This window comes from Bos javanicus, chromosome 18 (assembly GCF_032452875.1).
Source record: "Bos javanicus breed banteng chromosome 18, ARS-OSU_banteng_1.0, whole genome shotgun sequence".
NCBI lineage: Eukaryota > Metazoa > Chordata > Mammalia > Artiodactyla > Bovidae > Bos > Bos javanicus.
Genome location: NC_083885.1, coordinates 43,776,627 through 43,799,814, shown reverse-complemented (window position 1 = coordinate 43,799,814; position 23,188 = coordinate 43,776,627). Strand labels below are relative to the sequence as shown.

General features: G+C 56.5%; 1 protein-coding gene across 2 annotated transcripts; it reads right to left on the bottom strand.

Moving 5' to 3' along the window:
- Positions 1–590: 590 nt before the first annotated feature.
- Positions 591–12,856, bottom strand: LRP3 (LDL receptor related protein 3). Of its 2 annotated transcripts, none has more exons than XM_061387900.1 (7): positions 12,520–12,852; positions 10,632–10,679; positions 4,914–5,088; positions 3,397–3,611; positions 1,857–2,973; positions 1,502–1,634; positions 591–1,244 (listed from the first exon to the last, which is right to left on the bottom strand). In XM_061387900.1, exons 1-7 carry the CDS (start codon positions 12,590–12,592, stop codon positions 657–659), a joined length of 2,349 nt encoding a protein of 782 aa, XP_061243884.1. In that variant the 5' UTR covers positions 12,593–12,852; the 3' UTR covers positions 591–656. The 2 variants fall into 2 exon arrangements, with proteins under 2 accessions (XP_061243884.1, XP_061243885.1); XM_061387901.1 differs by having other exon boundaries at positions 958–1,263; positions 12,520–12,856.
- Between the last annotated feature and the right edge of the window lie 10,332 nt (positions 12,857–23,188).

The window sequence follows — 23,188 nt, the reverse complement described above, 5'->3', positions numbered from 1 at the left end:
TGGCTGCTGTCGGTGCCTCAGCCTCTGCCCTCTGAGAAAGCATTGGGCACCATCTTCTGGGGGCCTTGGGGCCTGTAAGAGATCCCGTGAGCTTTCTCTACCCCGTGCCTACCTTCTCAGCCCGGCATCAAGCTGACTGGGCCCACACTGACCCCACAGGCATGAGGTTAGGGGCAGAAGCCTCCTGGCCCAGCTTCTCCGGGCCCTGTGCCACCAGAGCGCTCACCGTGGACTAGGTCTGACGTACCCATGGCCAAGTCCAGTCCAGGGACAGCTCTGGCGCCCCACAGGGTGAATGGAGGGAGAAGCCACAGGAAACATTCCGGGGAGCCCTGCCCTGGCCCTCCTTTCTTCTCTGCAAAAGGATTCCCAGAATGGAGGCAGGGGAGGCAGATGGGGACTCCCCCCAGGTATCTTGTGTACCCTGGGGCCCTGGAGAGGGGCTTACCACTCCACCCTCTTCCCGTGTTCAACCCCCGGCAAGTCCCTCTGCCCACCATGCCCACCAGAGGGGCCAGGGTGCTGACACAGGAAGCTGGCAGGGCTCCCGGGTGGGCCTCTCCATAAGAAAGAAGGACACGGAGGCGGGGTAGAAATGACTGTGTATTCCCTGGTTACAAAGCGGGGCTGTGGCGGTCATCAGCGTGTCCGGCGGGTCAGCAGACCAGCAGGGCCTCGTCGTCACTGGCCTCCAACGTTGGGGAGCAGGGTGGCGGGGGGCTCCTGCAGACACCCAGTGGCTCTGATGGGTGGGGGCCGAGGGTGCTACCGGCAGTGAGGGCCGGGGGGTGAGGGTCCTGGCCCGAGCAGGACTCCTGAGGCACGTCCACAGGGGCTGGGCTGTCCACCAGAGGGTCCCTGCCAGCCTTTCTGTCCTTGTCAGCCGGCCTGGACTCCAAGGGGTCCCGCAGGCCGGAGGGGGGCGGCACAGGAGGTCCCACCTCCGAGGCGTGGCTGGGGGCGCCGGGGGACCCCTCCCCTGCTGCCCCCGGGCTGCTTGTGTCCGTTAGGGGTGCCGGGGGGTCCCGGGCAGCCCCCGGTGCCGGCTGGAGGAGCCCGTCACCCAGCACCGTCTGGGAGGTGCGCGCGGCCGTCAGCAGCGGGATCTGCCCGCGTGGTGCCCGCGGCCGGTGAAACAGCCGGTTCCAGAGGCGGCCTAGGCGGCGGCGGGAGGGCCCGCGGCGGGAGGCGTGTCTGCGCATCTGTCGCCGCATGGCCGTGCGCAGGTTCTGTAGCACCGAGGCCTGGAGGGTGGGGCGGCGGCTGAGGGGGCAGAGGTCAGCACGACCCCACCCCCCGCCGGGGGGCCCCCTTGTCCCCTCCCCTGGCCTGTCACCCTGCCGAGGCCTCATCTCCCACCTCCCTCAACCCCAGAACCATCCCGGCTGCACGCTGTCGCACCCGGCCCCTGGGTACCTCCCTGTACCCCGCGTTCTCTGAGGTCTGGCTGGGCGGGTCGCGGGGGCGGGGCGGGGGTCCGGTCTCACGCTCTCAGGCTCACCTGGGATGCACTGTAGACAGGAAAGTCCTCGACGGGTGGAATGAGGCCCTGTGCGATGAGCTGCCCATAGGACGGGGGTGCCTCCCGCCGCACAAACTCAGCCTCCAGGCGTGTCATCTGGGTCTCAAAGGCCCTGAGGGCAACGGCAGAAGGGCAGCATGGCAGGCCGGCCTGGTGGGGGTGGGGGTCGCACTTCCCGCTTCCCAGGATGTGGGCCCTCCTCCCTCCATCCGGGCATCCCGAGGGGCCCAGACCGGAGAAGCCCCGGGTGGGTGGCCCACAGCTGCAGGAAGCGTGAGCCCAGGCCCTCTCTCCAGGAACACGGAGGAAGTGACGCTCCGGCCCCAGCGCCCACCTGTACTCCTGCGTGCGCAGGGAGTAGAGCTTGAAGGCACAGCCCAGGGCGATGACGAGCAGCAGCCCGCAGACCAGGCTGCCGATGAGTGCAGCGGTGATGACCTTGCGGGGCACGGCCGCCAGGCAGCCGTGCTCATCGCTGCCGTCCTGGCAGTCCTCCTGACCGTCACAGCGCCACGTCTCGAAGATGCACAGGTTGGTGCCGCAGTGGAAGGTGCCCGGCTGGCAGGAGAAGCAGTTCTTCTCGTCCGCACCGTCGGGGCAGCTCTTCTGGTTGTTGCAGCGGTCGGCGGGCGTATAGCACAGGCCGCTGCCCCCCTCGCAGGGGTATTGGTCCGGGGGACAGGCGGGGCAGCCCTGCTCGTCTCGGCCGCTGGCACAGTGCCACCAGCCGTCACAGCGCTGCGGCTCCGAGAAGCAGCCTTGCTCGCCCGGGTCCTCCGCGTCGCCCTCTCGGCTGCTCCCGCACGGCTGCTCCCACGGGAGGCAGTAGCCCTTCACCTGGTAGGTGGCATTGAAGCCGTGGCCGGCGCTGCGGGCGCGGGCGTGGTAGGCCACGGTGAGGCGGCCTTGGGCGGCCTCGAGGCTCACGGGCCGGTGGTTGCTGCGGTAGGAGAGCGTCTGCAGCAGGCGGTCCCCGCGCTCGCCCAGGCCCTCGTACACCTGCACGTAGTCGTCATAGCCCAGCCGCAGCTCCAGCTGCAGCAGCACGCGGCGCGGGTCCTGCGTGTCCACCAGCCACGTGCAGTGAAGGTCCGAGGGCCCGCGGGCCGCGCCGAACAAGTCTGGGGAGGCGAAGGAGCCGTAGAAGCTGCCCAGCCGTCGGCCACAGGCCAGGTCGGGGCAGCCGGCCTCGTCGGAGCCGTCGCCGCAGTCCTGAGTGCCGTCGCAGCGCCGCTCGGCGGGCAGGCAGCGCGTGGAGCGCGCCCCGCTGCAGGGGAAGGTGCCCCCGGGGCACAGGCTGCCTGGCGGCTCCGAGGCGGGCGCCGAGCAGTTGCCCTCATCCGAGCCATCGCCACACTCGTCCACGGTGTTGCACTGCCAAGGGCCCGGCAGGCACTTGCCGTTGTCACAGCGGAACTCGTCAGCCTGGCAGGATGCCTGGCCCAGCTTCCCTGCAGGGTGAAGTGCGTGGTGGAGACAGTCAGGGGTGCGCCGAACCACCCTCCTCGTGGGGCCTGGGGCCAGCAGCCCGCAGGAGGTCCCCCCCATCCCAGCAAGGCCTCTGCAGGGTCCAGGGAGAGGCAGGACCCAAGGAGAAGGGCGCTGGACTCTCTCTCTCCCTGACCACCTGAGGGGCAGAGACACCTCAAATGCCAGGGAATCTCAGGTCCTGACCTGAGCTGGGGTCTATAAAGTGGGGTCAGTGATCTCGAGGGGTTCCAAGGCACCCCGAGGCAGCAAGATGACCAGTTCCCGTCCCAACGCTGGGCTCCAACCGTTGGGCTACTGGGGGAGACCCTGAGGGTAGGGGGCAGATGGAGGGTGCCACCCTCACCCCCGGGGAGCCCATAGGTGCACCCTGCCATTGGTGTTACCTCGGATGTAGGAGAGACGGAAGCCCTGGGCCTGGCCAGAACTGGAGGTGTCGGAGTGGAAGAAGATCCAGACGTGGTCCCGGGCAGAGATGAAGGCGGGCGGGATGGCAGATCCACAGAGCCGGAAGGCCTCCTGGCGGGGCGGGGCTGCGGGGCCCAGCATGAGCCAGTCCAGGGAGCACTGGTGGGACTCCTCCACGTCAAAGTTTCGGAAGCTGCAGGGGGTAGGGAGGACCTCAGACGTGAGTGGGTGGCCAGAGACCAGCAGGTCATGCTTAAACTCACAGCAAGGACGGCCAGCCCCAGCATCCTCTCCTCCACTCCCAGCCACTCAGCAGGCCCCCAGGGGTCCGAGAGTGGCTCCATGAAGAATCAGGACAATGTGGACAACTAGGAACATGTCAGCCCCCTTGCAGTTCTGTGAAGGCCTCCTCTTGTGCCTCTCCACCCTCCATCAGAACACACACGGTGCCCCAACCCAAGGCCACGTGGAGGCAGAGGCAGGAGTCCCAGGGTAGGCAATTCCCTCCACGTACACTCTCCCCTGAAGGACAAGGTCCAAGGGTCCAGATCCCCCTACGCTGGCTTTGCTTCAACAACCCCGGCAAGAATCCCAGGCCAGGGCACTGAAGGGGGCCTGTGTGCACAGGGCAGGCCTGGGCCGGGGGACAGCTCATCCCCTGGGGAGAAGCAGTGGCCCGGGCTGTGGATGAGCAGGGCCGAGGAGTACTCTAGAAGTGGCCAAAAAGGCTGGCGTCTTTGAAGAGATTCCCAGTGGCCACAGGGAAACAGGCACAGACCCTGATGTGTTCCCATCACACCCCTGGCCTTGGAGACGTGGAGTGACTGGGTCTTCCAGGCTTTGCATTTACAGGAGTGACACCCCAGCCAAACTCAAGCCTCGGTTCCACCATCTAATCTCCTCACCCCGCTTCCTTCTGCACATCCCCGCAGCTTGAGCACCCTGCTCCTCCCTCTCCTGCTGAGATGGCCCCGAGGGCCCGGGGGAAAACCTGCTCTGGGCTTAGTGCCAGCCTGGCCTCAAGCCACCCCTGCAGGACAGACAGGACACCTCTGCCACCTCACAGATGACTGGGCCATGCCCTCCAGTCCCAGGGCTCCCCTCCCTGGAAGGCCTGAGGTGATAGACAGCCTCACAAGCCCATGAAAGAGGCCCAGGTCTGGGTAGCCAGCCCCAGAGACCCACACCCACATGTTCACATGCATTTGACCCATACATGTGCACACATAGACTCACACATGTATTTGCACACCTGCACATCTCACACACATGCCCTCCACACCTACACACACATGTGCTCACAAACGCACATACACGTGTCATTCATACCTGCTCAGGTAGGGTGCACACACATACACAAGCACATGTGTGTTCACACACACGTACACACACATCTGGTCACTGTACTTGTCACAGATACTCACATGCACACCATCACACATGCAGCGCGTGCAGGCCCACATCGAGTCGCTCTGACACCCCCGCGCACACGTACCTGATGGTGATCATGTCCCCACGGTCGCCCTGTATGTACCAGCTGCAGTTGGTGCCCGGCGGGTAGTTGAGGGGCCAGGCTGGGCTGTAGATGACGCCGCGGCGCGCAGTGTGCCGCTCCAGCTGCCCGCTGCAGGCGGCTGTCAGGAGAGGAGGCTGAGAGGCGCTGGCTTCACCTTTGGGTGGGAGGGGGCAGTGAGGGAGGGCGACACTGAGCCCCTCACCCTGTGACCTGAGCACAGGCCTTCCCCAGGTAGGCTCAAGGCCAGCTAAGGTGATCACGGCCAAGGGCGTGGGCGTGCCGTGAGACTTCAGGGAAGTGGTATGTATGGAGTGGGGAGAGGAGGACCCCCATGGACTCAGGACAGTCTACCCTGAGCCCCAGAGCCCAGCTCTTCTCCCCTACCCTCCACGGGGCTGGGAGCCAGCCCACCAACTCTCCTTGGCACCTCACAGGTAAGGCCTCTCGGCCTCGGGTCTCAGCTCAGTGGAGAATCCTGCAGCCCTAGGTTGCATAAGAATCCAGCATAAGCAGGCCCACTGTGGTTCCCTGCCTGCCACCCCACCACCCCAGGGCTGGCCTAATACAGGCCTCACCCAACACATTCTTTTTGAGGACCTACTATGTGGCAAGCACAGTACCAGGCATGTTCATAAGACGGGTAAAAGTCTGGCTCTGTGGGGCTCACAGACTGGGGGAGGAGCAGACAGACAATGCAGATTCCCTGGGCAAAGTGAAGTTTATAAAACGGGCCTGAAGGGAGGGGCCGATATCCTGAGGAGGCTGGAAACACAGGCTGGGTCTGATGGCATCTTGTGTGGCATTTAGATTTTATCCTGAGTGTGAGTGGGAGGCATACCAGGAGGGGATGTCATAACCAGATGAGGAAACCAAGGTTCAGAGAGGGTCGGTGAGTTGCCCATGGCCACAGCGGGTAAGTGGCAGAGTCAGGGCCCACCCTGGTCCTCTAGTGGGCTGGGCCTCTCATTGATAAAGTGCCAACTCATTGGTAAAGTGTCAACCGTCCACTGTGTCAGTGAGCACAAGGCATCACCCTGGCCAGCACGGGTGATGAGTGCCTCTATGCCCAGCCCCGCAGGCCTCATTGTACCCACTTCATTAGTTACACATGCCCTCTGCACCCAGCCAAGCTCACCTAGCCTAAAGGTGGCAAACCCTGCCCTGGTGTGCCCTGGCCTTTGCAGGACCAAGCAAGGTCCTATACTTGGTTGCCCCTGCCCCTCATAGCCCCTCACCATACTTCTTCATCTGATCTTCACAACAGCCTGTGGCACAGGCAGGCCCATTATACAGACGGAAAAACTGAGGCCCGGGGAGACAAATAGTACTTTTCCTGAGCCCAGTGACACTACCTACCTCTTCATTCTCCCTGACCCCTGACTGTTGCCCTGCAAGCAGGATCTCTCTGCTGGCTCTCAACAAGACTCTTTGGAACCCCAAAAGACTCAGCTGCAGAAAGAAGAGTGAAAGCCCTCTAGCAGCTTCCCATGCTCCACCCGTGGAGGTCCGGGTGATCCAAGGCTGTGACCCACAGGGGGTTAACCCCTAGCAGTGGCTCACAGGAGCATCAAGGGCTGGAAGAGAAAAACCCACACCGACCCTAAAGCAAGGCTGACCACATCGGGTCGCCGTCAGAGCCTTGACAGCCCCAGGTTGGTGAGGTACCAGCCAGGGCTCCCCACTTGGCACTCACCAGGGCCTGGAGGTCATCCTCCCTGAGCCTCAGCGTTCTCACAACCCAGGAGGGTAAGGACTAAACAACCGGAGTGGTGATCAGGGGCCTGAGCAACGTGTTTCCTTGGATGGGTGAGGCTTTGTGGGCTTCACAGAGATGCTGACCTGGGGACACCCTGGCAGGTGTGAGGTCAGGGCTCCTCCTCCTCCAGGATGCTGGGTGGGGGAAGAGTCCCTAGGCAGGGTTGGGAGCACATCCTCCCCCAACATTGAGTCTCTAAAGCAAACGTTACACCCGGAGTCAGATGCTCCATCAGCCAGTGTGGGAGTCACCCCTGTCCCCTTAGCCCCCAGGACAGGCCTGAGGCAAAGCAATACCCACTGTAGCCTAGAGGTTTTCCCCACAGGATGGAGCCCTCGTGGAGGCTGGGTTTATCCCCCATATAGCCAGAGAAAGCCAGGCCTGCAGGGACCCATGTCTGACCCTCTTTCATGACATGGGTTAGCCTGTCTCTCCAGACCACCAGCCTAGTCAGGAGCAGAAAACCAGACACTGCTTCTCAACAATCCCCTGGCAACATGTTCCCCCAGACATGCCTCACCCCAAGTGCCCCTCGGATGCCCCAGACATTTCCCCATTGGGGGCAGCAATGTCGCTGAGTCACTGTAAATTCTTCTGCAAGGGGGGAGTGGGCAGAGAGACCACGGGTTACTGCAGCCGTCGGCCTGGCCCATGCAGAGTGACCATGGATGGGGAGGGAGGCCGGGGTCCCTGCAGGAGCCCAAACTGGACACTGCCTGGCCATGGGCCTGGAGGGCATCACCAGCTCAGACGACCAGCCCTAGGCTTCTCTGGGACAGCAATCTCACTCCCATCCCACCGCCACCCCAGCACCCAGGCACAGGCAGGAGAAAGAGCTTCGTGAATCCAGTCCAGTTCTGGAGTCCACACTGCCAGTCGCACCCTAGGCCCAGCTTGCCCATCAGTGAAATGGAGTCAGAGGGTGCTGCTCATCTCAGGGTGGCTGGAAGATGTGGGGGAGTAGCAGTCTGGAGGCAGACGTGCATGTGGGGTGAGGAGAGGGGACACCTATGGGAGGTGAGGGCAGAGATGGTGTGTGTGATGAGGGGTGGGCAGTGAGGGGAGCTGGGAGATACTGACGCAGGATGGAGGCTCTTGGGGGTCTTTAGGGGCCGTCAGAGAAGTCTGTCTGAGCTTAACTGCAAGTGACCTGTGTTCACTTGGACAGAAGTTTTGCTCAGGTCAAGGTGGCCTGCTCAAGGGAGCAAGGGGTGACTGAGTACTTTCAGACCAGCGTCCTTTCTTGGTCCAAAGAAATGTCAAATACTCCCAAGAGGGCATGAGCAAGCCTGAAGACACACAGCTTGCAGACCTGGTTTCCAGGGGCTGCCGGCACTCTGGACCACCTGCCAGTGTGCTGGAGGACTGGGAGCCGGGAGCCCAGCAGAGTGCCTGGGCGGAGCTGCCAGATGAGCGGAGAACACCCTGGAGACCCTGCCCATGCTCAGCCCCTGGGTCACAGCGGCCAAAGTCTGGGCTGCAGGGGTGAGTTATCCAACCCAGTTAGTGCCTGACAAGCTGGGGCAGGATGGCAGCTGAGAGGCAAAAGCCTGTGAGGTCCCTGGGTGGACTGAGCCCAGTGAGGGTGGGAAAGCAGCAGGTGAGACAGTGATGACCCAGGCTCCTCACAGCAGGAATCGCACGGAAACCCTAGAAGTGCAGAGGGACGGAGCTTCAGGTGGGAGGAGACACTCTGGCAGCCAGAAGCTGGTCTCCACTTCTCTCAGCAATGCTAGAGGGTGAGAGACCAGCTCTAGGACAGCCTCAGTTCGGCATAGCCCCTATGGCCACACAGGCTCTGTGTGCAGCTTCAGGACACCGGGGCCAGGGGCGGGGGTGGAGGGGTGCAGGCACAGACAGCTTGAACCCCGCTGGCAGTCAAACAGGAGGCTGAACCTGGATGGATTTCTCTCCGGGCTCTACAGATGGACTTTGTCCCCAGCGCATCTCTTTTCAAACCCGGGACAGACATGTTTGGAGCCACATGCCTGCCCACACACCAGCAGGGGGACTGGCCTGGGACTCACATGTGTAAGACCTGCCACCCCTTTGTCCCCTTCCCCCTGCGCCCACTCTCTACCATGGCCATGGACACCTGACCCAGGTGAGGCCAGTCTGTCTGGTCCTGGAGATTGGGGTGGGGAGACTGGGTGGTTAGCTGCAGGGGCCGTGACGTCAGGCGGGACTGAGGCTGGCTCAGCTCTGAGCAAGGCTGGGCCCTGAGCCAGCGCGGTCAGCAGCGGAGGCCAGGCTGCAGGAGCAGGAAGGAGCTGGTTGAAGGGAGAATGGAAAAGGAGGCTGAGAGTATGCATCTAAGAGATAAGCCTGGGAGAGCAGCTTGTATGAATTCTGAGCCTCCCCATGGCAGGGACAGCCCAGGAGACAGCCCACCCCACCCCACCCTTCCGCCTCCCTGAGCTGCCTCAGTGGGCTTCTGCTGCCAGCCAGGCCCTGAGCTGCTGCTGCCGCTGCTGCTAAGTTGCTTCAGTCGTGTCCGACTCTGTGCGACCCCATAGACAGCAGCCCACCAGGTTCCCCTGTCCCTGGGATTCTCCAGGCAAGAACACTGGAGTGGGTTGCCATTTCCTTCTCCAATGCATGAAAGTGCAAAGTGAAAGTGAAGTCACTCAGTCGTGTCCGACTCTTAGCGACCCCATGGACTGCAGCCCACCAGGCTCCTCTGTCCATGGGATTTTCCAGGCAAGAGCACTGGAGTGGGGTGCCATTGCCTTCTGCAGGCCCTGAGCAGAACTATTAATAAAAATCCCAGGTACCTCCTGCCCCACGACGCAGCTCAGGACACAGCAAACAAGCCCGCAGCCCCCAGACTCCAGCTCCCGAGGCCCTTCTCAGATGTCTCCCCTGGCACCAAGGGACCCAACCCCTGGCAGCCCCCTCAGCAAAGGGCAAATGCCCCTGATGGCCTCAGCCCTGAAGGCTCCCGCTCCTGGCGGCCTTTGCTATACTCGGCACCAGGCCCACGCATGAAGACGGCCAGCGGATGGACAGACAGGCAGGAGGCAGCCACGGAGTTCAACTGTGTTTTCTTAGATCCCGTGTGTCTATTTGGCACCTGCTTATCACAGGGCCAAACTATCAGCCAAAGTGTTTACTTTGCTGCAAACCGGTGTCCCTGAAACTGGTCTTTCCCTGGCAGACAGGCTGATGCGAGAAAGAACCCCTACAGACTTCTTACCTAATTCACACGCCAAGACAATATTTCATCCCAGGGTCAGGTACCAGGCACGGAGAGACCACCCCCCAGCCCAGAGCTCTTGGGGATTAGCCAAACTAGCCAGCCCTAGGATGTTTACTCTGCCCTGTCTTGCCCTTCTCACCGAAACTTCGATCAAGGCTCTGGCCAAAGCCTTCCATTCACTTCTGTCTGCCTGACTAGACCTGGTATTGTCCAAGTGACCCTAAAAGTGGCATGGCATGTCCCCTCCTCGCAAGACATGCAAGTAACAAATTCCTCCATCAATGGCTTTGGCCTCTCTGTGTTGTTGCTCAGTGATACCTTCATAAACTAAATCCCAGGTGGAATTTTAAAGCAGGCAGGCATCTTATGGTGCCCTACGGTTCTCTGGGACCCCCACTGCCTACAGGAATCACAGTCTGCCAAGTGTGCAGGCCATGACAGTTTCCTAGCTGTATGAGGCTACCACGTGCAAAAGCTGTGCTGAACACCTTACCTCACTGGCCCATTTAACCAGGCTTCATGGTTAAAGGCACCCATTTTACAGAAGAGGAAACTGAGGCTCAGAGAGGTATAAGCTTGCCCAATGCCAAAAAACTCCTTTGTGATGCATAGATGCCCAGGAATTGAGGTGGAAAAAGGCCAGGTGACCTCAGGGGTGGAGCCAGGCTCCTGAAGGTTGGTACTCAGAGGTCATTAAACCAGGAGAGCAGGGAGGAGGGAAGGGGAGAAGCATGTTACTCACCTAAGGCAGGAACGGCGCTGCTGAACCGCCCAGTGAGAACAATGTTCACTGTGGGAGACACAAAGCGGGTTCAGTGGTGTGGGGGAGGGGAGGAGAAGGGGGGTGGCTCTCGGGGCTTAAGCCCTTGGGGTGCAAAACAAGAGAGCCCAAACTCCAGGCTGCTTAAGGGTACGGCCTAGAGCACTGTTACAGGCCTGCTGGGATGGGCAGAACGAGAACCCCAGGGGATCTCAGGACTCACCCAAACACCCATAGTAGGAGAGAGCAGGGTGCAAGCCTGGCTGCACCAGGCCACTCCCGCCATTCCCCACGCTTGGGAATTCTAACTCACGTGGGAGGGGGCTTGCTTGTATCTTCTCAGGCTTGGGAACCAGGGCCTTGACCATCCTTCAGGGAAAGACCTTGCTCAACCCAGGCATGGGCCCTGCTTATGAAGGGGGCTCCTACCACTGTATGGCTTCCTCCCTCTGAGGGGCCTTGCCAGCCAGCCAGGGAGGGAGGGAAGCAGTTCTGATCATCCCCATTCTACAGGCACTCACAGCTACCAGGGTTCAAGGTCCTTCTCACTGCACCATGCTGACCTTGCGAAGAGAGGCAAAGAATTTGCCTGCCACCTACCCCTTCAAGTATCCACCACCATGGGATCTGCCCTTTGCTTTCACTGAATGCTTTCCTGCAGCGATTATGGGAGCAGAAGATGTAGGCACACTCAACTTCCTGAGGTTCAGGGTGCCCCCTTCCCCAACATCAACGATGCCAAGGGAAGCAGAGAACATCTCTACAGGGGTCAGCCCTGTAGCCCAGGGGTCTGGTGAAGAAGAGAGCCAGCTGCCCCCTGGCAGGACACCCAGGCTCTGCTGGGCGGGGAGGGCCTTGGGGGAGGCCAAAGGGTCTGCGCCTTGCCTTGCACCCCGGGGGAAGCCAGGCACTCAGGAGCACGGGACCACACTGACAGATTGGGGAGTGGGCACTCTAGGGGCCATGAAGCTTACTGAGATCTGCTCACGCAGCTAAGGCAGGGGCCTGACCCCAGCTCCTAGATTCTTGGGGGCAGAGGAGAGTGCACCCTAAAATGAACAGGCTTCTTTTTTTTACTTTGTCATTTCAGTGGCTTCAACAAACCTTCTGGGATTACAGAGCCTTCACTGATGACACCATAGGGTGTCCCCTAATGACCCCGGGCTTAGATAATGGCCTCCCTCCTTCATCATGGTAAATAAAGGAGCCATGTGGCTAGAGGATTTAACCCCTTGCTTCCCCTCTCCCGCACACAAGGCCCTGGAAAGGTGGACAGAAAAGCTCTGGCAGGGCTGGATGGGTCCCTCGGCCCTCCCCAGACACATCACCCTGGGCTGCTGAGGCCTGCCCTGCTGGGTCCGAGAAGACACAAAGGGGAGACAGGAGTCATTCTAGCAACTGCCTCCTGCCGCGCATCCTGATCCCGGCTCCGGCTGGCTCCCGCCCCCAACCCACTCCAGGCAGGAAATAGTTCCTTATTCAGGGGACTACCGGCCCCAGCCCCGCTGGCTTCGCCTTTGTCCGCAGCTCCGGAGGTCCGGATCCCCCATCGCCGCCAGGCTAAGCGCGGGGAAGTCAGGCAGAAAGCCACTGCCCGCCAATTCCAGGCGCCCGCACAGCGGGCCGCCCCGCGCGCCGCTCACCCGGGCTCCCGGACGCTATTCTGAACCCTGCTAGAGAGGCCTAAGACCCCAGCAGGCCGGGGTGTCGGGGAGCCGCAGTCTCCTCGGCCTCTGGCGGGAGCTCTCGCAGTGCCCGCCCCGGGAGCCCCAGCCGCAACCAGGAGAGGGGCGCCCCGGGTCCGACCAGGGCGCGGCGCGGAACTACGAGGCAGGGGACCGATCCCGCTGCGGCCGCGCGGCCCACTCACCCAGGCAGACGACAGCGAGCTGCGCCCGGGCGCCCGGCGCCCCCTCCGGCCCCGCGGCCGCCCGCTTCTCCATGCCGGGGCCGGCCGGCCGCCCGCGGGCGCCGCCTCCTGCCCCGCGCCTGCGGCTCCGGCTCGGGCTCCCGCGGCTGCTGCGGCTCGGATGCGGGCGGCGGCTCCGGCAGCGTCTTTGTGAGGCGGCGGTGCAGGCCCGCAGCGCGCGCGGGGCCACATTGGCCGCGGCGTCACGGGCCCCGCGGGGGCTCAGCGGCGGCCGCCAGGGAGGACCCCCGCCCGCCGCTGCCCCCGCGCCCCGGACCCCGCGGCGCGGCCGGCCTGTGCCCGGGGGCCCCCGGCGCGCCCATGCCCCTCGGCGCGCAGCCCGCCCGGCCCTGGCGCCCCCCGGCCGCCCCGCGCTGCGCCGAGCCCGCCCGGCCGGTGCCGCCGGTGGAGCGTCCGCGGGTCTGTGGGTCCCGCCGCCCGGCCCCTGGCCCGCCCGAGCCCGGAGGCCGCGCCGCGCCAGCCACGTGACACGCCCGCCGAGCCGCAGTGGCGCTGGCAGGGCGGGTGCGGGCGGCTGGGGCGGGCGGGGGGCGCGCGCCCCGCCTTGGGTGCTGGACAGCTCCACGCAGGCGGCCCCTGGCCAGTGCGCGCCCTCCCGGCCGAGCCTGGCGCTCCCAGCAGCCCTCCTCCCCGCCCAAGAATCTGTCCCTCCCGGAGCCGGCTGAGATGGAAGGGGAGGGGGGCGGTGATGGGTAGGGGGTGGCAGAGAAAGGGGCTAGAGGAGCTGCTAAGGGGACCTGAGGGCAGGACCGCGCCTGGTGGCGCAAGACTAAGGCCTGTCTTCTGTGTGAGGACCTGCCCCCCTCATTGGCCACGACCAAGCAGACCCACCACATCCCTGAGATGAATCGCTCTGCGCAGAGCGAGGCCTGTGAGGGGACACTGCTGACCAGGTGACCATTCTAAGAGGCCTCTGGAAACCCACCCCTCCCGCGGGCCCCAGAGCCCACGCAGTCATCCCGACAGGCACTGGGAAATGGAGAAAAGGCCTGTTTTCCAGCCTCTTCCATCCGGGAGTGTTGTCAACCAAGGGCCTGGGCCCAGTAGAAGCCGAAACCCTGGGGAACAGTTTGAGGAGATCACCTAAAGGGCCACCCCTCCTTTCTTGAGAACTTTGTGAAATGGGATGTCCCCAGAGCGTCCCTCCCTGTCCTGGCTGCTGGGTATAACCTTCCCTGCCTTCGTCCCCAAGCCAAGGCTCAGGATTGGTCTCCCCTTGATGTTCCCTGTTTTGCAAAGAAGGTAGAGAGAAACCAGTGTTATGTTAGTGAACATTGTAGACATTGTAATTCAACTAACTCATTTTCACAGTGCAGGCCAGCTGGATTTTAATTTTTAAAAATCTGGGGGAAAAACAACTTTTAGGTTTTCTGTCTTCCCTTGTTCTCTCTGCTAATTCTTCTGGTGATTTTTCCACAGTGGACTTCTTGGGATATGTATTAAAGGATTTAAGAATCAAATAACAGGATAAATGAGTCATTTATAGTAAAGAGCACTAGCCTGCCGTAATTCGGTTTCAAAATTTCATCAGGCTGCTGACCACCCTGTAATGGGTGTTTATGCTTAGCAAAAATGTTCAGCAGAGGTAGGGATAGGCAGAGTCTGCAGTTTTGTTTCCATCTGAAGATGCTTTCTGCCTCAGTATATGTTTTTCAAGCTATGTAAGGAATCCAGGGTTGACACCAGTGCCCTGGGGAGTCCTACTGGAGCTTGTGGGGAATGGAAAAATATGAGCCCCTATGTACACTTCTCAAATACAAAATATGTTTAACCAAGTGGGAAAACATGGTTAGATAAAAAGCTCCAATTTGCCCAATCCGTTCAGACTCACTGTCAACCCTCATAAACCCACAGGCCAGAGCACAGACAGCCTGGGACCCTTCGGTCAATTGGGAATAAGTCTTCCCACTGCCCAGTAGAGCAGGGTCAGAAAACAACAACCACCTAACTTTATGTAAACTTTTGATAATTTGTTCAGCACGAATTTTTCTTGCATTTATATACGTTTTTAAAAATATAACTTATCTGGAACTTCCCTGTTGGTCCAGTGGTTAAGAATTTACCTACCAATGCAGGGGATACGGATTCAATCCCTGGTCTGGGAAGATTCCACACGCCACAGAGCAACTAAGCCCATGTGCCACAACTACCGAAGCCTGAGCACCTAGATCCATGCTCTGCAACAAGAGTATGTGTGTTAGTTGCTCAGTCGTGTCTCACTCTTTCAACTCCACAAACTGTGGCCTGCCAGGCTCCTGTGTCCACGGGATTCTCCAGGCCACAATACTGAAGTGGGTTGTCATTTCCTTCTCCTGGGGATCTTTCCAACTCAGGGATCAAACCTGAGTCTCCAGGGTCTCCTGCATTGGCAGGCAGATTCTTTACTGCTGAACCACCTGGGAGAAGACACCACAGTGAGAAGCCCACGCACAAAAACTAGAGAGGAGCCCCCCATTCACTGCAACTAGAGAAAACCCACGTGCAGCAACAAAGACCGAGCACAGTAAAAAAATAAAATAAAAAACAATAATTAATGAAATTTAGAAATATATGAAGGGAATGGCAACCCACTTCAGTATTCTTGCCTAGAGAATCCCATGGGCAGAGGTGCCTGGTGGGCTATAGTCCATGGGGTCGCAAAGAGTCAGACATGACTGAGTGACTAACACAGAAATATATGTGACTTATCTTGATTACTGGGGCTTCCCAAGTAGCATTAGTGGTAAAGAACCCACCTGCCAACGCAGGATATGTAAGGGACTAAGTTTTGATCCCTGGGTTGGAAGGGAGGAGGAAATGGCAACCCACTCCAGTATTCTTGCCTGGAGAATCCCCTGGGCAGAGGAGCCTGGTAAGCTACAATACATGGGGTTGCCAAGAGCTGGACATGACTGAAGCGACTTAGCGCATACACACACATCTTGATTACTGAGTCTTCTGGCACAAACTTAGTCCCTGCCTACGCTGCTGCTCCTAAGATGCTTCAGTTGTGTCCGACTCTTCGTGACGCCATGGACTGCAGCCTACCAGGCTCCTCTATCCATGGGACTCTTCAGGCAAGAACACTGGAGTGGGGTGCCATTTCCTTCTCCAATGCAGGAAAGAGAAAAGTGAAAGGGAAGCCACTCAGTCGTGTCCGACTCTTCGTGACTCCATGGACTGCAGCCTACCAGGCTCCTCCGTCCGTGGGATTTTCCAGGCAAGAGTACTGGAGTGGGCTGCCATTGCCTTCTCTGGACCCTGCCTATATGGAGACCTTGACTATCTGACATCCCTTTCCAGTTTAGTCTCCTGGTGGTCTAGCGCCCTCTAGAGGCTGCTGCCCCAGGAAGGGCCTCCCTAGGGGGCTCCAGTGGAGCCCTGGCCCAGTCTTCTCCTGTAACCCTTCTAACCACTTCTGGAGCAGTTCCTGGCAGCCTAATCTCTGCTGCAGGCCTTGACAGTCTGGTTGCAGTCACCAGGTCGCCCACAACTTTTTAACAAACATCCCACCTTGGCTTGATTGTCTCCAGGAGGCCTGTGTCCCTCACAACCAAATCTTCCAACTAGTGGAGAATTTAGTACTGGAAAGGGGTGATACAGGTAACAAACCCCAAGACCCTGCAGACCGGCTGGAGCCGATGAGGAAGCAGTGGGGCGGAGGGACCCAGGCAGGGGATCAAGGTCTTCCTGGCAGGAAGCTGACCTTCCTAGTTAGGAGGAAGGGAAGCTGCTGTTCCTTCCACATGTCTCCTGAGCTTCAGCATGTGGGCCACTGACAGCAATCTGCTCCAGGAGTGAGGTGAGGAGGGCAAGCAGAGAGAAGGAAGGGGCTTGGAGGCATCCCACATAAATCCCCTTCTGAAACAACCTCTTCACCAAAATGCAGGCACAACTCAAGCCCGCTCTTACCCAATGGTTGCTGGACCCTATGTAGAGGACGCCAAGTTGGCTGGTAATGGTCTTTCTCAATCTCACACAGTGAGCATCGTTTTGAGGAGCAAAGGCCAAATGTGGCTTTGGCAGGTCAAACTGAAACAAGGGCTTATGATCACTGGGTCCAGGTCTACTGCAAGTGCCTTCCAGGGTGGGGGGCAAGCTCTCCATTTTCCAGACACTTCCAAATCTGCCGTCTGCACCTTCGCTATTGTGTCCCTCTTGGTTCATGGTGGCATCATTTGCTGAATTAATAATTTCTACTCCAATCCCCCTAGAGCCATCCATCACTAAGTCCTGATAGCTCAACCCCACAATGTGGGTATCTCAAATCAAATCTACCCACTTCTCTTCATTACCACAGCCAGCTCCCTGGTCCCAGCCACCACCTCCTCTCTCTTGGGCCTCCTACATGGTCCCCTGCCTCTCAGTTAACAGCTCACATTTTTAACATGCAAAGTGAATCATGCTTCCTACAGAAAATGCACCAGGGCAGACTTTAAAGTTTTTAACCTGAGCTTTGTGATCCTGTGGGACTAACCCTGCCTACCAACCTCTCCAAGCCCCCCTCTCCACCCAACTCGTTCTGGCCCCAGAATGTTTCCACCTTAGCCAGAGCTAAGATCTACGTTTCCTTCTTGGCCAGAAGAGCAGTCCAGAAGCAGAGGAGGAGAGCGTTTGGAGAGATGTTCTTAGCCCTGTGAGTGGCCCCTCCAGCGTGTGGAGGTAACTGTTGCTACATGTCCAGGGCCACCTTGGAGAGAAGCGCTCCAAGCCCCTGAGGATGGCCACTCACTGGAGCCAGTGGTGGGAGGGCTGTTCTGTCTGCATTTAAGTCTCTCTTTGGGCAGAAACAACCCTTGAATGCTTTGTAAGATCCCTCTGGGACCCAGCAGAGAAGCCTCACAAGACCGTGCTTTCTCTATTTTGCTATTTCTTTGCTATTTTGCTCTCAAATACATCAAAGTCCGTGTTTCTCAAATGATATTTTAAAATCTCAGCCTTTTAGGTAGAAACTAACAGGAAAACATGCAACTATGGGACTTCTGAATGGCAGCTAATGTTGTACAGCTTGAATATAAGCTGGTAGAAGGACAGGAAAGAAGCAAGAAGAGAAAGAATAGCCTCAGAGAAAGAGAGTTAAGGTTTATTTGCCTTAGAAGTACTAGAAATATCAAAACCACAATGAGACACCACTTTATATCCATTAAGATGGCTATTATAAAAAAAAAAAAAAGAAAGAAAGAAAGAAAATATCAAGTGTTGGCAGGCATGCGGAGAAGTTAGAACACTTGTGCATTTCTGATGGGAATGTAAAATGGTACAGCTGCTGTGGGAAACAGTTTGGCAGTTTCTCAAAAGGTTAAATATAGAACCACCATATGATCCAGCTATTCCACTTCTGAGTATGCACCCAAAAGAATTGAAAGCAGGAACTCCAGGAAATGTTTGTACACTCATGTTCGTGGAAGCATTATTCACAATAACCGACAAGCAGAAGCAACTCAGGGGAAGTGAAAGTGTTAGTCCCTCAGTCTAACGACTGAGGTGGCCACCACGACTCTTGGGGACCCCCCAACTGTAGCCCGCCAGGCTCCTCTGTCCATGGAATTCTCCAGGCAAGAATACTGGAGTGGGCAGCTTTTCCCTTCTCCTGGGGATCTTCCCAACCCAGGGATCAAACCCAGGTCTCCTGCATTGCAGGCTGGTTCTTTACCATCTGAGCCACCAGGGAAGCCCAGAAACAACAGAAGTGCCCATTAATAAATGAATGGATAAGTAAAGTGTAATACAGAGTTATAGGCATAGACATAATGCTATTCAGTGAACAAGGAAGGATGTTCTGATCCATGCTTCAACATGGATGAACCTTGCGAACATTCTGCTAAGTGAAACCAGCCATTCACAAAAGGACAAATAGTGTGTCATTCCACTTACATGAGGGACATAGAGCCATCAAATTCACAGAGACAGGAAGTAGAAAGGTCGTTGCTAGGGACTCGGGGAGGAGGAACCAACGGGGATTCATTGATGAACAAGAGTTTCCCTTTGGGAAAATGAAAGTTCTGGAGATGGAGAGTGGTGATGGTTATACAACAACATGACTGTACTTAATGCCACTGAACTGTGCACTTAAAAGTGCTTAAAACGGTAAATTTTGTGTAATAGGCATTTGACCACAAATAAAAAATACTGAAAATAGGGACTTGCCCAGTGTTCCAGTGGCTAAGACGCCATGCTCCCAATGCTGGGGACCTGGGTTCAATTCCTGGTCAGAGAACTAGATCTCACATGCCACAAGTAAGAGTTTGCATGCTACAACTTAAAAAAAAAAAAAACAACCCTGCATGCCACAATGAAGACCGAGGGTCCTTCGTACCACAGCTAAGAACTGGCATAGCCAGATAAATAAATAGGTACTTTTTAAAGTACTAAAACTGGCAAAATTCCAAGTTGTGACAACATTTCCACCTGGACTCTGTGGGGTGAGGTGGCCAGCCTAAGTGGCTGCTCTGGATTTAATGTGTTTCCCAGCATCCCTACCCTCCCAGAACCTCACAAAGTGCAGAGCAGAGCCCTGCTCCACCCTGTGCAGCCCAGGGACCCCGCCTGCCGCATCTGCAGGCACACTGGCAATGGGCTCAGTGCAGCAAAGTGCATCTACCTAGACACTCTCCAGGCCGCCGCTGGTTCTTCCAACTTTAATAGACCTGCAGCAGTAAAATAATTTTACCTTCAGTATTGAACAGTAATTTTCAAATTATAGGCCTGGAACAGTGATAGTATGCTATAAAAGCCCCATTCCAAAAAAAAAAAAAAAAAGGCTTTTTACTGCAATAAAAATGTTAGTGCCAGGTCATCCCCTTGGTTTACATAACCCTCTCCACAGTAATTTTGAATAAGGAGTACAGTTTCAATTTTCAATCAAAAAGCTCCCCCTCCGCCTTGCTGAACCACTCAGAAGTACCCTGAAACAGTAATCATCTTGTATATTGATTTGGGGGGGGAATCAATCCAATTCAGTCCACCTCACTAAATTATTAATGGAGCAAAGTACATCAGAACCCCGAGGTGACTAAACAGGTACTGTTTGTTCTTTAGCTTCATTGCTGCCACGGGAATGAAGGTGATAGTTTGAAAGCCTGAGTCCAGAGGGAGCTGTATAGCTCTGGGAAACCCAAGGGCAGAGGGAGAGACGAGGAAAGCCGTGGGGACAAGCCCTCACGAGCCCAAGTGTCTCCTTCACCGTTCAAATCAAGAGAGTGGAGACTCAGCTCCCCCCCAGCATGTGTGCGAGATGAAGGCAGCCTGTTGAAGGGTCCCAGGTGGCTCCTAGGGAGGCCACTTTTCCCTATTGAGTTCAAAGGACTCCTGGGGGACAATGGGGAGCCTACTGCTGTGCTGCTCACTCACCCAGGCTAGAAGACCCCTCCTCTACCGTGGTGGATTGTGAGCCTTTATTATGGACTTAGTAGTTGTATTTAAGTCAGCTCATTCTAAAATGAGAAATATACTTAAGTGTTTCTGCTTCAGAAAGAAATCTTACATCATTACCCTGAACATAAATCCAGATCTCTAGCCATAACTTAGGAACTATGATCTATGATCCAAACAAAACATTGCACTTTTTTTTTTTTTTTTTTGCCTACATCCCTGTTTTCACCACCGAGAACAGTTAGGAAGTAATCTAGAGAACTGAAGGTGCACTAGCTTCAGGACTTCCCTGGTGGTCCAGCGGTAAAGACTTCACCTTCCAGAGCAGGAGGTGTGAGTTAGATCCCTGGTTGGGGAGCTGAGATCCCACATACCTTGTGCAAAAAAAAAAAAAAACTAAAACAAAGAACAGAAGCTATCTTGTAACAAATTCAATAAAGACTTTAAAAATGATCCACATTAAAAAAAAACTTTTAAAAAAGACATACTACCTTCAAAGCAAAGATTTTCTCTTCAATCAAACGAGAAACACTGGAGAAGAACTGAAGAGAGAGGAGTATCCTAGCATTGTGGTTCAATAGTATTTATAGCCTTTGGACAGCAAGGAGATCAAACCAGTCAGTCATAAAGGAAATCAACCCTGAATATTCCTTGGAAGGGCTGGTGTGGAAGCTGAAGCTACAATACTTTAGCCACCTGATGTGAAGAGCTCACTCACTGGAAAAGACCCTGATGCTGAGAGAGATTGAGGGCAGGAGGAGAAGCGGGTCATAGAGGATGAGATGGCTGGATGGCATCACTGACTCAATGGACTTGAGTTTGAGCGAGCTCTAGGAGACAGTGAAGGACAGGGAAGCCTGGCATGCTGCAGTCCTTGGGGTCGCAAAGCATGGGACACGACTGAGCAACTGAACAACAAGTATTTATGGCAGGATGCAACGGCTCTGATTAGGATCATCCCAGTCACACTAGAAGTCATCCCACACATCCCACATCCCACAAGCAGGAAGATGGACATGATTAAGCACAGAAGTTTTGGAATCAACCTGCGGAGAATTCAACCTGTCTCCCCATGGACTCCCCACGTGAGCAGGTGTAACTGCTATGAATCTTGGTTTCCTTCTCTATAAATACGACCACAACAGAACCTACTTTTCTAGATCATGGTAAGAGCTCAAAGCATTAATACCTCCAAGGCACTCACAACAGTGCCCAGCACAGAGTAAGCACTCAGTAAATATTAACATTAGCCATTATCCAGCTGCAACTCCCTTCAGAAAAACTCCTGTTCAGTTTTCAGAACCCAGGCCAACGATCCTCTGTCCATCTTCCCAGAGGAAGATAAAACTCCCTCCCACCTCACTGCTTTTTCTGTATCTTAAACAGGATTCTCGGAGAAGGCAATGGCACCCCACTCCAGTACTCTTGCCTGGAAAATCCCATGGACGGGGGAGCCTGGTGGGCTGCCATCCATGGGGTCGCACACAGTCGGGCATGACTGAAGCGACTTAGCAGCAGCAGCAGCAAATGGGGTTCTGGGACTGAGCACATCCTCCTCTTGTAATTTACAAGCTTATTTTCATGGCTATCTGTGTCCTCAGGCTGTTAGTTCCTTCCTAGAGATGTTAACTACCCTTTATATCCTAATCATCCAGGGCAGTTCTGCCCACACCTACCTAGTAGGTGATTAGCAGGTGTTGACTGACTTGGGTTGAAGCAAGTGACAGCCTGGCTCGGGCTGCCTGCAGAAATACTGTCTTTCATCATGTCTCCAATCTTTCATTCCATAAATCCATCCCACCCCCCAGAGGAAAGGAGTCCACCCAGCATCCCTTGGAATTAGCCATCACTTCGAGAGAATCCTGCCCCATCCCATTCTCCATCACTAACCCAGCCTGAGTCTGGTATACATATTTACTCTTCATTTTTATACTTTCACTACATGGTATATACCCATGACCAATGTATCATATTGGGGTTTTTTCTGAGTTCTTTTTTTAACTGGAATATAATTGCTTTACAATGTTGTGTTAGCTTCTGCTGTACAACAGTGTGAATCAGTCACATGTATGCATATATCCCCTCCCTGCTGAGCTTCCCTCGCACCCCCACATCCCACATCCCACACTCTAGGTCATCACAGAGCACCGAGCTGAGCTCCCTCCACTATACAGCAACTCCCCACTAGCTAGTTTACACAATAGTGTATATATGTGCTGCTTCTCTCTCGATTCGTCCCACCCTCTTCATTTTGTATTTTACATAAGTGGTTATTCTCTGACAACTTGCTTTTCACCCAGTGTTATATCTACAAGATCTATCCACACTGCTATGCTCAGACCCAGTTTATTCACCTGGGAGCCATGAAAATGCATGGGTCCCCTGCCACACTTCCTGCACGCTGCTCCCAGCCAGGGGCTGAGCGTGGCTGGGGTGCTAATGCCAGTCCACTGCTGCAAGATGAGGTGGGATGGGGGCTCCCTTAACGGGCAACTGTGACTCAGCCTGGCCAGACTGAGCCTCTTGCCACCCACCCACTCCTCCTTCCCAGGGTAAGGTCTGCATCTGACCTGGAGGCTGCCCCCCCCCCATTTCTCCAGCTCCCTCCCCTTTTATTGTTCAGGCATTTCCCCCAGTAATTACCTTGCAGATCTAATATCATCTCCATGGCTGCTTCTCAAAGGACCCAAACAAGCACAATTCCTTTTAACTTATTATTATTCTATTTATACATACGTGTGCATTTCATGGGCTTCCCTGGTGACTCAGTGGCAAAGAATCCACCTGCAATGCAAGAGACTAGGTTCGATCCCTAGGTTGGGAAGATGCCCTGGAGGAGGGCATGGCAACTCACTCTAGTATTCTTGCCTGGAGAATTCCATGGACAGAGGAGCCTGGTGGGCTACAGTCCATGGGGTCACAAAGAGTTGGTCATGACTGAAGCATGTGCATTTCATACCGAGGGACATTCAGGCTGTTAAAACAGTGTTTGGCTATTGCTAAGAATGCTGACACCTGTAATGGTTTCTAAATGGTGGGGGTTGAACAATGAGAGTTTCCTCCTTAGCTTGGCAACAGGGTACCTGTGTCCACAGTGGTCCCCAATGATCCCAGACTCCTGACAGTCATGCTCCTCTGAGTGTCCCCATCCCTGCTCCCTTTGAAGGTGGACTGGACCTAGTAATTCTCTTCCATGAATAGCAGAAGCGATGGATGCCACTTCCAAGATTACGGCCTTCACGCATCTTGGACTGCTCTC